The following is a 12,900-nucleotide window of genomic DNA, read 5'->3' as shown; positions in this document are numbered from 1 at the left end:
GATATTTAAAAGAAGAAACATAGTCAATAGTGTTGTTACCTATCTTGAACTTGGCGGGGCCGCGTTTGCGGTTACCAGCTTGTTTGTGTGTGTGTATGTGGGGTGGGTGGGTGTGGGGTGGGTGTGGGTGTGTGTGTGTGTGTGTGTGTGTGTGTGTGTGTGTGTGTGTGCGTGAACTAGCATCCAGGTGTCCTCTTTTCACCCACCCCAACTCACCTGTCATCGAGGGTGTCCCAGGGTGGCCAGGGGTAGAGCTCTGATGGAGGCACAAAACCATACTCGTCGCAGCAGGAACAAGCATTGGGCGCTGGGGCTCTGCGGTACAGTAGGCGTCGACGGTGCTCAAGCTGCTCCCAGTACATCTTCTTCTTCTCGTGGCTGTGGGGCGACATACATAATATATATCACACATTATGACATTTTTTACAAATCATACAATATGACACACTGTTAAACATCATATAATATGGCAAACTGTTATAAATCATACAATACGGCACATTATAATACATTATACTGTACAATACAGTACAGTTATACATCCTAAAATAGGATTAACTATCATGCACCCAACAGTACAGTACTGTACATCATACAATAGTTTATAAACCATCAAAAAACACAACATATGGGTTGTACAATATATACGGATGGACACACAGGTTAATATAATAAGTCTCTCTACACGCCTGAGACTCACAGCTCATACACAGCCCCACTGCCTGATTCTTGTTTCCAAGGATGCTGTTACTTTTAATCTCCTCGCCACTTTATCGGCTCGTTAGCCGCTTGGGCGATCGGTCACGTCTCTGTTACGCACTGTTGGCAAGTACTGGGCATGCACCGGCTCCGGAAAGTACCTGAACCTGCTCCAGTGTTGGTCAAGTCTGGTCTTGAAAAAACTCACACTCGGTGCCGTCACAACACTTTCTGGTAGATTGTTCCAAGAGTTCACACCTCTCACTCCGACAAAGTTTGCCCTCACAGTTTTCTGGACCTGCGGCTTCTTCAGCCTTGAACTGTGACCCCTTGTGGGGCGGTCCGCCAGCTCCAGGTAAAGACACTCGACTGAGTAGTGCCCCCTCAATTAAGTCGTCCCTTGCCCGTTGTTTTGTTGTTTTCATTGTTATGTTCTTGAACTGCCAGAGTTGTTAAGCACAGTTCTTTAAGATACGTTTTAAAAACAGCAAGTTAATATTGTACATATAAAAAATGCATTAAATGCTTGATGGGAAAATCAAAAGATTTTCCTAATTTATTCAAAATATGCAAACAACCCTCATTAAATATGCAAAATTTCAACACCAAGTACTGTAGATAGAAATGAATTCTTTCATAAAAACTACACAGTAAACCAGTAAGGGAATACTAATATTTACGGACACTGAATGGATATTGGGATCATCTTCTCCATTATCAAATTTTTCACATTACCAAGAGGGTTTGAGGGTAAGTATTATATCCTGCTGACATGCACACAGCATCCCAAAACACACCAACTATTCTTTTCTCTGTCAAGAAAATTAAAAATGCACATAGCCGATTTTTGGAATGTTGATTTAGATCACCTTAAGAATGGAGTCAAACCTAGCCTAATCCCCCAGGTAGCATAATTGAACACCTAGATCTTCAAGTTGGAGATTATGACACCCAAGCGTTTTAATTCTAAACTTGATGTTTCATGAGTTTGAGATTTTAAAACCTTTAATTTTAAAGAAGACATTTTGAGACTGGAGCATTGAAACCTTTAACTAATTAATGTCCAGAAATTATGGTCATGGTTTTGGGACATTTCGTTCTCCTAAGAGTTCTGAGACCTTGAAACTCATGGCCCCCTGAAGCCTGTCTGACACCTGCCCCGTCAAATATTCATCCCATCTAACACCCGCCCCATCTAACACTCACCCCATCTACAAACAATCTGGGAAAACGTTGAGACAGAGGTTGACAAGAGGTGCCCATTATGGATACTGCAGACCTGTAGTAGTAGTGGATCAGGGCGACGACACAGTCCCTCAGATAACATTCAAAGGGCGACAGGAGGTCATCAACCCCCCCCTCCCTCTCTCTCCTCCAGGGCACTTAACACCACCACTATCACCAGCTACACCCCCATTCACCACTGGTTACGACCTTCAGTACATTATCACCTCCTTGTCTTCACCATCTTCATTATGGAAAGGTGATTATCTTCAACTGAGTGACGAGGCTCTGAGATTTATTGCCTCTTCTTAATCTTAAATTGTCTGTTGCAAAAGAATATTAACTTTTCTGCTCGTGGTTAATGACCCTGACAGTTGAAGCTCCTAAATGTAACAAAATAACAGTGAAATGAGTCCTATTAATGTTCTTACCATTTTAACACATAATTAGTTGGCTATTTTTTCCTTACAGTTCAAGGTGTTCCAATATTTTTAGTCATGTATCAAGATCTCGACAGCCAGGATATTTAAGCACCATTTACTAAGTCTAACTAGCTTCTAATTTACACAAGAAACAACTCTGAAAAGTTAAAGAGATATTAAACTTTCTCGACTGCCAGTATTATAGGTGTTTTTGAATGCATTAAGGTCCTTCACCAGTAATTTCTTGAAACGCTGATTAAATCTTTGTTTCTATTAGATCACCTCAAGATCAGACCCCCACCTTATTTCACATCATTAAACACCCTTATGCTAAGCTAAGCTAAGCTAAGCTAACCTAACCTAACCTAACCTAACCTAACCCTAAGACATATACTGTACTGTATACCATGTTTACAAAGTCCCTTGATGTTAATATTTTCAGTACCTTGATATTTGACTTAACAGATCACCTTAACTTATATTTGTATTCAGTCCATTGAAGTTCGTATTTAGAGAGTACATTTAAAAAGTTACGCATCTAAAAAAAAAAGCAACACACACACGTATACTGGTTCCAATCACCTGTGACTAAGGCCTGCAGGTGGGGTGTAATTAATGCAAAACGGTTGGCAGTGATGCATTCTTGATAATTTCGCCTGCAGGCCTGATGGCGGTTACAGCGGACATGGTGAATACACTAAATCATTAACTGTTATTCTTATTATCATTATGACACTATTATTATTATTAACTGAGTATTATTATTATTAAAGCCATATTATCATTCATTGAACATAGTATTACCGTATTCTTATTAGCATCATCATCCTGTCAGCGCCAGTCTGGATGGGACGTTCGCTTCCTATCATTGTGTATACACTTCTCATCACCACACTCTCTCCCTCCCCGTCTCCCCCTAAAATATTCATCTCCCCCTACACCTATCTGCTGCAGGGAGAGAGGGAGAGAAAGAGGGAGTGTTTGCCCACGATTCCTTACCCCCCCCCTCTCTCTCTCTTCTTCTTTCCCAAATTTCAATATATATATATTTTCCCCAACTTCCTAATCATCTTCCCGACCTCCGACATACAGTATATTTCCCAACCGCCAGTATATATACCCTGATCTCTAACATATATTTCTCGACCTCTTAGATATCTTTCCCGATGCATATATAGCTTACGTTAGGTCTGGTTAAATTACATTAAGTTCGAATAGGTCAAGTTCAATTAGATTAGCTAAACTTAGGTTAATTTACGTTAGATCAGATTAAGTTCGGTTAGGTTATGTTCAGTTTGGTTGCATTAGATGAGGTTAAGTTCTGTCAGGTTAGTTAGTTTCGGCTAATTTAGATTCCGTGTCCAGGTTTGGTTATTAACGAGCACGGCGATGAACATGTGGGGTGCCAGTGGTCGCCTGGCGAGTGTTGCTTGACGAGTGCCACCTGGTGAGTGAAGCTGTGAGTGCAGCACTGCAGCTCAGAGTGTGCCGCTTGGTGAGTGCCGCCTGGTGAGTGAAGCTCAGTGAGTGCCGCTTGGTGAGTGCTGCCTGGTGAGTGCAGCTCAGAAGAGTGCCAATTGATGAGTGCCACCTGGTGAGTGCCGCCCAGTGAGTGTCACCTGGTGAGTGCTGCCCGGTGAGTGCTGCATGATGATTGCTGCTTGATGAGTGCCGCCCAGTGAGCGCTGCTTGATGAGTGCCGCCCGGTGAGTGCTGTGTGATGAGTGCCGCCCGGTGAGTGCCGCCCGGTGATGTGTCCTCATCTCATTACCTTCCCCTCTCCCTTGGAAAAATAGTACTTGAGCGGGTGATTAGTGGGTACTGCTCCACCTCCCTCCCTCCCTCTCTCCATTCCTCTCTCTCCCTCTCTTTCCCTCCCTCCCTCTCCCCTGCCCCCCTCTCCTACACGCCAAAATATACGTTTACAGAAGCATACACACACACACACAACCATTATCTATATACTGTACCTCCTTTACTGCTCTCTCTCTCTCTCTCTCTCTCTCTCTCTCTCTCTCTGTTCTCCACCGTCCTCCTCCTCCCGACATAACCACACTTTTCTCCCCCCTTCCTTAACCCTACCCCTTTCTCTCATGTCTCTCTCTATCTCTACCCTCCTCCCCTATACCCGCTGCTACACCTCTCCCCTTTCGTGTAATTTAATATTCCCTCTCTTTATCTCTCTCCCCTCTAACATCTCTCTCTCTCTCTCTCTCTCTCTCTCTCTCTCTCTCTCTCTCTCTCTCTCTCTCTCTCTCTCTCTCTCTCCCGCTGTTATATTGCTTAATTTATACTGTACTACCATTCAAAAGTCCTGACCCCTCCCCCTCTCTCTCTCTCTCTCTCTAGACACATAATGTCTCTCTTTCTCCACGTATCCATTCTCTCTCTCTCTTCCTATTCCTTTGTGTTCTATGCTTGGAGATAACAAAACACACACACACACATACATACATACATACACAAACACACAGGTACATACAAAACACACACACACATATACACATACACAGCCACAAACACACATACATACAACATACACAAACGTACAATCAAAGACAAAAGTCGTGTCGCGGTTTTGTCCGAATATTAAACAGAACTCGTGAAACATTATGAGAGCCCCGCCCCCTACCACAAGGCAGAGCGCACCAAGAGTTTAGCCCTTCGGCATATGTTTTCACCAAATTTCACGACACGACTTTTGTCTTGCACACACACACATACACACACACATCCTTGACCACCGAAGGGTCAAGACGTACCTGGCGCTCCTCTCGGAGCAGCCAGGTCAACTGTTAACTTGGCCCATACCAACTCCTTCCCCTGAACCCTCCTCCCCACCAGAATATCAACATGTTCTCGCCAGAAGTTACTATTTCATTTAGGAAAGGAACGGAACCAGTGTTAAACAGAGGTGAACAGAGGTGAACAGTGCTTAAGTCAGTGAGAACAACTCAACAGTAACAGTGGTACCCAAGTTGACCTTCACACAGTGAGGTCCCAGGTACCCAGTGATAACGGCCCGTGAGACCCAACAACCAGCGATGTGCTGATCCGTCTACGATAGGAAGGCCTGGAACCACACCTCACTCATACAACACCATCTGTGAGGGAATTACTACACCACGTGGGACCCCTCATAACACCATATGTGAAGGAGTTACTACACCACGTGATGCCCCTCATAACACCATCTGTGAGGGAATTACTACACCACGTGAGGCCCCTCATAACACCATCTATTGGGAACTTCACCACACGTGGCCCTCCTTAACACCATCTGTGAGGGGTACTACACCATTGAGGGCCCTCATAACACCATCTGTGAGGAATTACTACACCACGTGAGGCCCCTCATAACACCATCTGTGAGGGTACTACACCGTGAGGCCCCTCATAACACCATCTGTGAGGGTTACTACACCACGTGAGCCCTCATAACACCATCTGTGAGGTACTACACCACGTGAGGCCCTCACTAACACCATCTGTGAGAATTACTACACCACGGGTCCTCATCGGGAGAGTACTACACTACGTTTTGCTGTTCAACACCTACATTAATCTGTATGTTCACTGTATGTTTCCTTTACCTTTCTCTAATGAGGGCTTTTGTTAAACCACCAATGTATGTAATAAGTCATTTATGTCCAATGTATATTTTCAGCCTTCAGGCTGCAGAATTTTCAATAAACCGTTAATTATCACACACACACACACACACACACACACACACACACACACACACACACACACACACACACACACACACACACACACACACACACACACACACACACACACACACACACACACACACACACACACACACACACACACACACACACACACACACACACACACACACACACACACACACACACACACACACACACACACACACACACACACACACACACACACACACACACACACACACACACACACACACACACACACACACACACACACACACACACACACACACACACACACACACACACACACACACACACACACACACACACACACACACACACACACACACACACACACACACACACACACACACACACACACACACACACACACACACACACACACACACACACACAGCTGCATTAAACTCTTGGGATAACTGGATGCTCAAAGTCCCTTCCTGGTCATTGGTTTATGTGGCGACTGACTTTATCTCTGCATTTTATCCTCCTTCATGTATGTATGTATGTATGTATGTATATAAGCGAAGTTGGTGTATCATTTCATTACAGTGGCCAACATAATAAATACACATCATAATACATACTAAGACACATAAACTACGACTGTATCCATCATGTGTAACAACTATGTATCTCACAGCTGAAGGAACAAGTATTAACAGTAAAGTCTCGGGTCACCAGTTAGTCTTAAGGGTCAATAAAGGTCAACACTGGCTGGCCATCTCCCTAAAATATGGACGACAAAACAGCCCATTACTTGGACTCTTTTGGAAAATCTTGTTGGGACATACATATACACAGACGCAGACATACATACACACACAGACATACGGCACAGACACACACACACACACAAGCTTGATTTCATCTAAATTCATGTCTACTGGTTCAATTTATTCCGTTCACTAGATAACCGGACGAACACACGGACACTATTTCCATATCCCTGTTGTTGACATCCGACGATACTCCAACCTCGCCCATCTTTGTGTGTGTGTGTGTGTGTGTGTGTGTGTGTGTGTATATATATATTCCGTTCTCTTAGTAAGATATACATTCAGTGAAGGATTCCACTCGTCCTCACACTCACTCTCTCTGTTTCCCCTACTCTGTCTCTCTCCCTCCCTCCTGACACGCGTCCATACTTAACACAAGTCCCATCTTTTACTCCTTCCCTCGTTCCTCTCCCTTCATTCAGTGTTTCAGTACCATTAGCCTCCTCTTCCCCCCTCCCTCCCTTATCCCTCTCCCCTTCCCCATCCCCTTATCCCTCGCTCTCCTTCTTATTCCTCACCCCCCAATCTTCTCCATTCATTCCTCCACCTTCCTTTCATTTTCCTTTATAGTCCCATCTAATACGCTGTGCAGTCAATTCAGGTCTCCCCCCTCTCTCGCTTTGGTGAGCAGGTCCCGAACAGCAAGGGGGTGAGAGACTACTTTGTTTGTGTGTTGCGTGGAGTGGGCCGCCCATTCATGCGTACACGTGCACATCAACACAAAAAAATGTAAATGAATGGGCGAATGAATGCATTTAGTAGAGGCATAAGGTGAGAGATATGTGCAGTACAAATGTGAGAGTGGAAACAGATGGAACAATTTTAATTCATGTAAATCTCCCCAACTCCTCTACGTTAATTTAGTTTTTACAGTTGCGTGTGTGTGTGCTGGCGAAATGGGCACTATATACCAAGCTGGGCTCTAACCTAACTTAAAACCAAATCGCACAGACTAACTTAACGTAAAAGTAACATAATCAGACCACACCAAAAATAATGTATGCCTAACAAACCAAATCAACTCCTAGCCAAATTCAACACAAGTTAATCGAACCTAACCTAACCTAGACAAATCCGCGGTGTAACTTGAAGATCCGTTACAGGGATTCAGTTTGGCTGGTCGTGTAGAGTCTCTCGTGAGTCGCCTCCTGTACTGTACGTCACGCCCCTCGTACAGTACACCCATTTACGGCTACTTACACACTAACTTTCAAACCCATAAAACAAGAATGATCAGGTCCCACACACAACAGCCTCTCCTCACTTCCATATACACTGGCTCCCCTCACCTCCCCACACACTGGCTCCTCTCCTCACCACACACACACACTGGCTCCCTCTCCTCACCTCACACACACACACTGGCTCCCTCTCCTCACCTCACCACTGCTCCCTCACACACACACAGCTCCCTACCTCACCACACACACACACTGGCTCCCTCACCTCACACACACACACTGGCTCCCTCCTCACCACACACACTGTCCCTCCTCACCACACACACACTGAAACCCTCACCTCACCACACTGGCTCCCTCCTCCTCACCACACACACACTGGCTCCTCCTCCACCACTGTCCCTCACCTCCTGGCTCCTCCTCACCACACACACACTGGCTCCTCACCTCACCACACACTCCTCACACACACTGGCTCCCCTCCTCACCCCCTCACCACACACACACCTCCCACCCACACACAGGCTCCTCACCTCACACACACATGCTCTCCCACCTCCTGACCTCCCACACACACCTCACCATACTGGCTCCTCACCACACACACACTGGCTCCCTCCCTCCTCACACTGCCTCCTCCACCACACTGGCTCCTCACCTCCACCACTGGCTCCTCACCTCCACCACACACACACTGGCTCCTCACCTCACCACTGGCTCACCTCCCACACTGGCTCCTCCCTGCCACTGGCTCCTCCACCTCACCACTGGCTCCTCACCTCACCTCACCTCACCACTGGCTCCTCCCACCTCACCACACTGGTTTCCTCACTGTTCCCTCCCTCCCATCCCTCCCACCTCCCCCAGTTCCCTCACCTCCACCACAGCTCCCTCACCTCCTACACACACACACACGGTGCCTCCCTACCCCAACACATAGTTTACTCAGGTCCACACATGCTGTGTAGTGTGCCCCACCCACCCACCACACACACACACACACACCACACACCCACCCACCCACACCCACACACACACACACACACACACACACACAGAAGCAGCTGCCTCTTTATTTTATTTTACTGATTAAAATTATATCACTATTTTTTTAATTATCTACTTTTACTTTTATCCTCTTTACCACTGAACAGCTCGTCCTTCAGAGCAGTAAGTCACGTCTCTGGTACGCACTGTTGGCAAATACTGGGCATGCACCGGCTACAGATATGCTTGAACCTGGTCAGTGTTGGTCAAGTCTGATTGTGAAACTCACACTCGGTGCCGTCACAACACTCTCTGGTAGCTAGGGGTTAGACCTCCCAGCTTATTTCATCCAATGATTAACCTAACCTAATCTGACTTGACCTAACCTAACCTAATCCAACAACAACCCATCCTTAGTAAGTGTTTATCTTCAAGTACGACAAAACGGACTCTGTTTTCAGTTGTGTGTGTGTGTGTGTGTTTTCAAGATGTTTACACTCCAGCCCTTTGTATCAACACCTATACGCCTCATTGCCCTCTACACAAAGCCCATTCTATACAATACACAGAGCTACACGCACCTAGACAACCCCTTTACAATACACCTACGCAACACACCACAACACCTACACAACACAGCAACACACACAACAGCACAACACTTCCTGTACACAGCAACACACCTACAGCTGGCTTCACATTTGACCAGCACAACCTGCCTGTACCTACACCAACACCTGCAACGCACCAACCACCAGCTGGCCAGCACCACACAACACAGCAACACACCTGCACAACCCACACCTGCCTACCTACAACACAGCACCACAGAAACATTCCGGGCTGCTGTGAGGTCACCTCAGAAACATTGTGTAAGGTAATCAAGCACATATATCTACCCTTTCCCTCCCTCTTTTCTCTACCTCACCTCCCCCCCCTCTCTCTCCTCTCTCTCCTCTCTCCTCTCTCTCTCTCTCTCTCTCTCTCTCTCTCTCTCTCTCTCTCTCTCTCTCTCTCTCCATCTCATGTCTCATACCTCCCTTTTATCCTCACTATTACTGGTCTGTCTCTGCAGGAAGGGACAACAGAGAATGGAAGCCTGTCACCTTCTGTCACCTCCTGTCTCCTGTTGTCATCTCCTGTCTCCTGCTGTCATCTCCTGTCTCCTGTTGTCATCTCCTGTCTCCTTCTGTCTCCTTCTGTCACCTCCTGTCTCCTGCTGTCATCTCCTGTCTCGTCTCCTGTCTCCTCTGTCACCTCCTGCTCTCCTGTCATCTCCTGTCTCCTGCTGTCATCTCCCATCTCTGTGTCATCTCCTGTCTCCTGCTGTCACCTTACCTCCTGTCTCCTGCTTACAATAAAATATACTACTGTGTGTAAAAAAAATTCTTCATCTCTCAATCTTCCTTACCTCACCCTCCTCCCTCTCCCTCACCCCCTCCCTCCCCCTCCTCACCCTCCCTCACCCCTCCCCTCCCTCCCCACCCCCCTTCTACCTATCATAAGGTTACAGCAAACAAAACAAACCTTCTCTTACATTTATCCAAACCATATCCAATATTTGATTATCATCATCTCTCCCATCACCCCCCCCCTCCCCTTCTCTCTCTCTCCTCCTTCCCCTCTCTGTCTCTCCATTCCTTCACTCTCTCTCTCCCAACCTCTCTCTCCTTCCCTCCCTCATGCACCCTTTCCTTCTCCCCCTCCACTCTCTCTCCTTCCCTCCCCCATCACTCTTTCTTCTCCCCCTCCCAACCTCTCTCTCCCTTCCCTCCCCTCCTTCACCTTCCTCCCTCCCAACCTCTCTCTCCTTCCTCCCTACCCTTTCCTTCTCCCCCCCCCCCCCTCCCCCTCCCCCTCCCTCTCCCTTCCCTCCCCCCCCCCCAACTCCCTCCCCCTCTCCTCTCTCCTTCCCCCATCACCTTTCCTTCCCCTCCCAAACCTCTCTCTCCTTCCCATCTCCTTCTCCCTCACCTCTCTCTCCTTCCTCTCCCTCCTCTCTCCTCTCCCCTCCCTCCTCTCTCTCATCACTAGTCCTGCTTTGCTCTTTTATCTTAATTTATCACTGTCTTTACTCTCTTTATCTCACTTTCTTCATTTTCACTCTGTCCCTCCTCCTCATATTTGCATTTAATATATATTTTTATTATCCTGTAACACATCACATTATTGTTATTATTAGAATATGTATATGCAAGTAAGTGCATGTGTGTGTGTGTGTGTGTGTGTGTGTGTGTGTGTGTGTGTGTGTGTGTGTGTGTCCCCAGTGTGTCCCACTTCAAATGTCCGCACCATTATGTAAGTAAAACAAATAGCACCACCTACAATCTTGTGCCATATTGCGTCTCCAGCACCTCAGTACCTCTTCTTTATTCTCTCTCTCTCTCTATTCTCCTCTTCCCCTCTTTCCATCTTTTTCATTCTTCTCTTTCCTTCTCATCTTTCATTAGTCTTCCTCCCCTTATTCTCCTTCCTTCGTCCCATTCTTCCTTCCTTCCTCCTTGTCTTTCCATCTCTTTTCATTCATTCCATCATTATTTCCTCCCCTTTCCCCACATTCCTTCATTTTTCCTTCATTTATCTTCTTTGTTTACCTCGCTGTCATCACTTGGCTTACTGTCATTTATTGTTTTGAATCAAAAATAAGCCATATTTCTGCCTCACTCTCCCTTCTCTCCTCACCCTTCTCTACCTTCCCTCACCCTTCTCTACCTTCCCTCACCCTTCTCTACCTTCCATCACCCTTCTCCTACCTTCCCTCCACCCTTCTCTACCTTCCTCACCCTTCTCTACCTTCCCTCCTTCTCTACCTTCCCTCTCCTTCTCCACCTCCTCACCCTTCTCTCCTTCCTCACCCTTCTCTGCCTTCCCTCACCCCTTCTCCTCCCTTACCTCTTCTCTACCTCCCTCACCCTTCTCTCTCCCTCACCCCTTCTCTACCTTCCCCTTCTCTGCCTTCCTCTTCCTTCTCTACCTCCCCTCACCTTCCTACCTTCCCCCACCCTTCTCTACCTTCCCTCACCCCTTCTCTACCTTCCTCACCCCTCCCTCCCTCCACCCTTCTCTCCCTCACCTTCTGCCTTCCCCTCCCACTCCTCTTTCTCACCCTTTACTACCTCCCCTCACCTTCTCTACCTCCCCTCTCCCTCCTTCTCTCTTCCCTCCTTATTCTCTTCCCTCCTCTTATCTATCCCTTCATTCTCTATCCTCACCTTCTCTGCCTCCTCACCTTCTCTACCTCCCTCACCCTTCTCTACCTTCCCTCCTTCTCTCTTTCTTCCTCACCCCCTTCTCTACCTCCCCTCTTCTCTACCTCCCCTCACCCTTCTCTCTACCTTCCTCACCTTCTCTACCTTCCCCTCACCCTTCTCTACCTCCTCACCTTCTCTACCTTCCCTCACCTTCTCTACCTTCCCTTCTACCTCCCCACCCTCCCTTCTCTACTCCTTCTCTACCTCCTCACCCTTCTCTCCTCACCCATCCTTCTCTCACCTTCCTTCTCTACCTTCACCCTCCCTCCCTCATTCCCTCTTACTACCTTCCTCCATTCTCTCATTCCTCCTTCTCTCACCTTCCTCACCCTTCTCCCCTCACCCCTTCTCTACCTCCCCTCACCCTTCTCTACCTCCCCTCACCCTTCTCTCCCCCCACCCTTCTCTACCTTCTCTACCTTCCTCCCCCTCCTCCCCTCACCCTTCTCTACCTCCCCTCACCCTTCTCTACCTTCCCTCACCCCTCCCCTCCCCTCCCTTCTCTACCTTCCCTCACCTTCTCTACCTCCCCTCACCCCTTCTCCTCACCCCTTCTCTACCTTCCCTCCCTTCTCTACCTTCCTTCACCTCCTCACCTTCTACCTTCCCTCACCCTTCTCTACCTTCCCCCTTCTCTA

At 47.3% G+C, this 12,900-nt stretch overlaps 1 protein-coding gene across 4 annotated transcripts in view; it reads right to left on the bottom strand.

The window, feature by feature from the left end:
* The window catches only part of LOC121854693, a 134,820-nt gene that overhangs the window by 14,621 nt on the left and 107,299 nt on the right, over window positions 1–12,900 (bottom strand). For all 4 annotated transcript variants that reach the window (XM_042349404.1, XM_042349406.1, XM_042349405.1 and 1 more), the window contains one exon: window positions 217–378. In XM_042349404.1, coding sequence (XP_042205338.1) covers window positions 217–378 — 162 coding nt within the window. The remainder of the gene's footprint in view (window positions 1–216; window positions 379–12,900) is intronic.

This window comes from Homarus americanus, unplaced genomic scaffold, assembly GCF_018991925.1.
Source record: "Homarus americanus isolate GMGI-L3 unplaced genomic scaffold, GMGI_Hamer_2.0 scaffold53233, whole genome shotgun sequence".
Taxonomy (NCBI): domain Eukaryota; kingdom Metazoa; phylum Arthropoda; class Malacostraca; order Decapoda; family Nephropidae; genus Homarus; species Homarus americanus.
This window is presented reverse-complemented; position numbering and strand designations above follow the sequence as displayed.